The sequence below is a fragment of the Aplysia californica genome, unplaced genomic scaffold (assembly GCF_000002075.1).
Source record: "Aplysia californica isolate F4 #8 unplaced genomic scaffold, AplCal3.0 scaffold00760, whole genome shotgun sequence".
NCBI classification, from domain to species: domain Eukaryota; kingdom Metazoa; phylum Mollusca; class Gastropoda; order Aplysiida; family Aplysiidae; genus Aplysia; species Aplysia californica.
This window is the reverse complement of record NW_004798030.1, coordinates 357071-358526: the sequence shown is the minus strand read 5'-3', so window position 1 is coordinate 358526 and position 1456 is coordinate 357071. Positions and strand designations below refer to the sequence as shown.

Here is a 1456-nt window from a genome sequence, read left to right as displayed (position 1 = left end):
CTCTCTCTCTCTCTCTCTCTCTCTCTTTCTTTCTTTCACTCTCTCTCTCTCTTACAGTATCTGTCTCTTTTCAGCCAGTCTTCCTTTCTCTGCGTGTGTGCGTGTGTGTGTGTGTGTATGTGTGTGTGTGTGTGTGTGTGTGTATGTGTGTGTGTGTGTGTGTGAGTGTGTGTGTGTATGTGTGTGTGTGTGCATGTGTTGTTGTTTCTGTCAATCAAACATGACTTTCCCTAAAACTAACTGACAATCATTGTGGCGATATGGTGCTCTTTACAGGAAAAAAAAACACCCCTCCCCTAAAAACCCCCAAAAAACAACAACAACCAAACAAATAAACAAACAAACAAAACCCTAACAAAAAACAAAACAAAACAAATCAAAACCAAGCTCAGTTGGACCTTTCCAAGAGGACCGCCCATAGTCTAGGACAAAGAGGATAGCAGTCGTTTTAGGCAGTTGGTTCTTCTAAACAGTGTCAGTACCATATGTGAGGCAGCGTGGTGGAATCAAGCTCTCGTAAATTTTGGGCCATGTAGAGTTATTGGTATAATCTTAAAGCTTGTTCACTTCTCTTTATTTGGAAAAAAAATATCCATTTTATCTTGAATACAAGTCGAGATATTTCCCAAAGAAGGAGTTGGGGGTCACCTGTTTTCAGAGGCAAAATTAATTAGAAAATCGCCGCCAAAGAATAGTTATTTCCTTAACTTATGAGTCCATGGTAACTGACAAATTTCAGTTTTGTGCCTTTAATCAACGTTTTACAGAAAAAATCCACACAGAAATGACTTTTGTAAAGGGCATTAAAGGTGTTGAGCCAAAAAACAAAAATTTTATAAAAATACACAAACCTGTTGAAAAATGCAAGTTTCTTCACTTTGATTATTTTGAAGAGAGCCTGATTTCACCACGCTACCTCACATACCGAAAATAAAAACCGCAAAAAAAAGCGGAGGGGAGGGGGGGGGGCGGTAGTGGGAAGGAGTTGTTTAAATAGGTGTGCGTCTTGACCAGGTTGTCGTGAGGGCAGGTCGGGGCTGTAAAACTTGTCTTCTTATTTCATTTCTTCAGGCAAATACAGCGTGGCAAATGAGAAGGCGATCATGATAGAGAGATCTGCTCGCTTTCTCGTCAGCCTCAAATGTTCCCTGGTGCATTCTCTCAAGAGCTCTGTGTGAGTTATGAGTACTTATGTGTGTATATTTTTATTTCTCTATTTCTGTATCCAACTATAAATCTAATTTTACGTTGATTCATTCATTAATTCATTCTTTAATTCATGCATTCATTAATTCATTCATTTATTCATGCATTCATGCATTCATTCATTTATTCATGCATTCAATAATTAATTGATAATTGAAAATTGATTAATTGATTAATTGATTATTTTTTAAAATGTTCATTCATTCATTCATTCATTCATTCATTCATTCATTCATTCATTCATTCATTC

The 1456-nt window shown here is 37.0% G+C and overlaps 1 protein-coding gene across 1 annotated transcript in view; it reads left to right on the top strand.

The window, feature by feature from the left end:
- Positions 1–1456, top strand: part of LOC101852511 (sodium/hydrogen exchanger 10) — a gene marked incomplete at its 5' end in the record, with an annotated part of 55825 nt that overhangs the window by 7697 nt on the left and 46672 nt on the right. Inside the window, 1 exon segment of the mRNA XM_013088552.2 lies at positions 1072–1174. Coding sequence (XP_012944006.1) covers positions 1072–1174 — 103 coding nt within the window.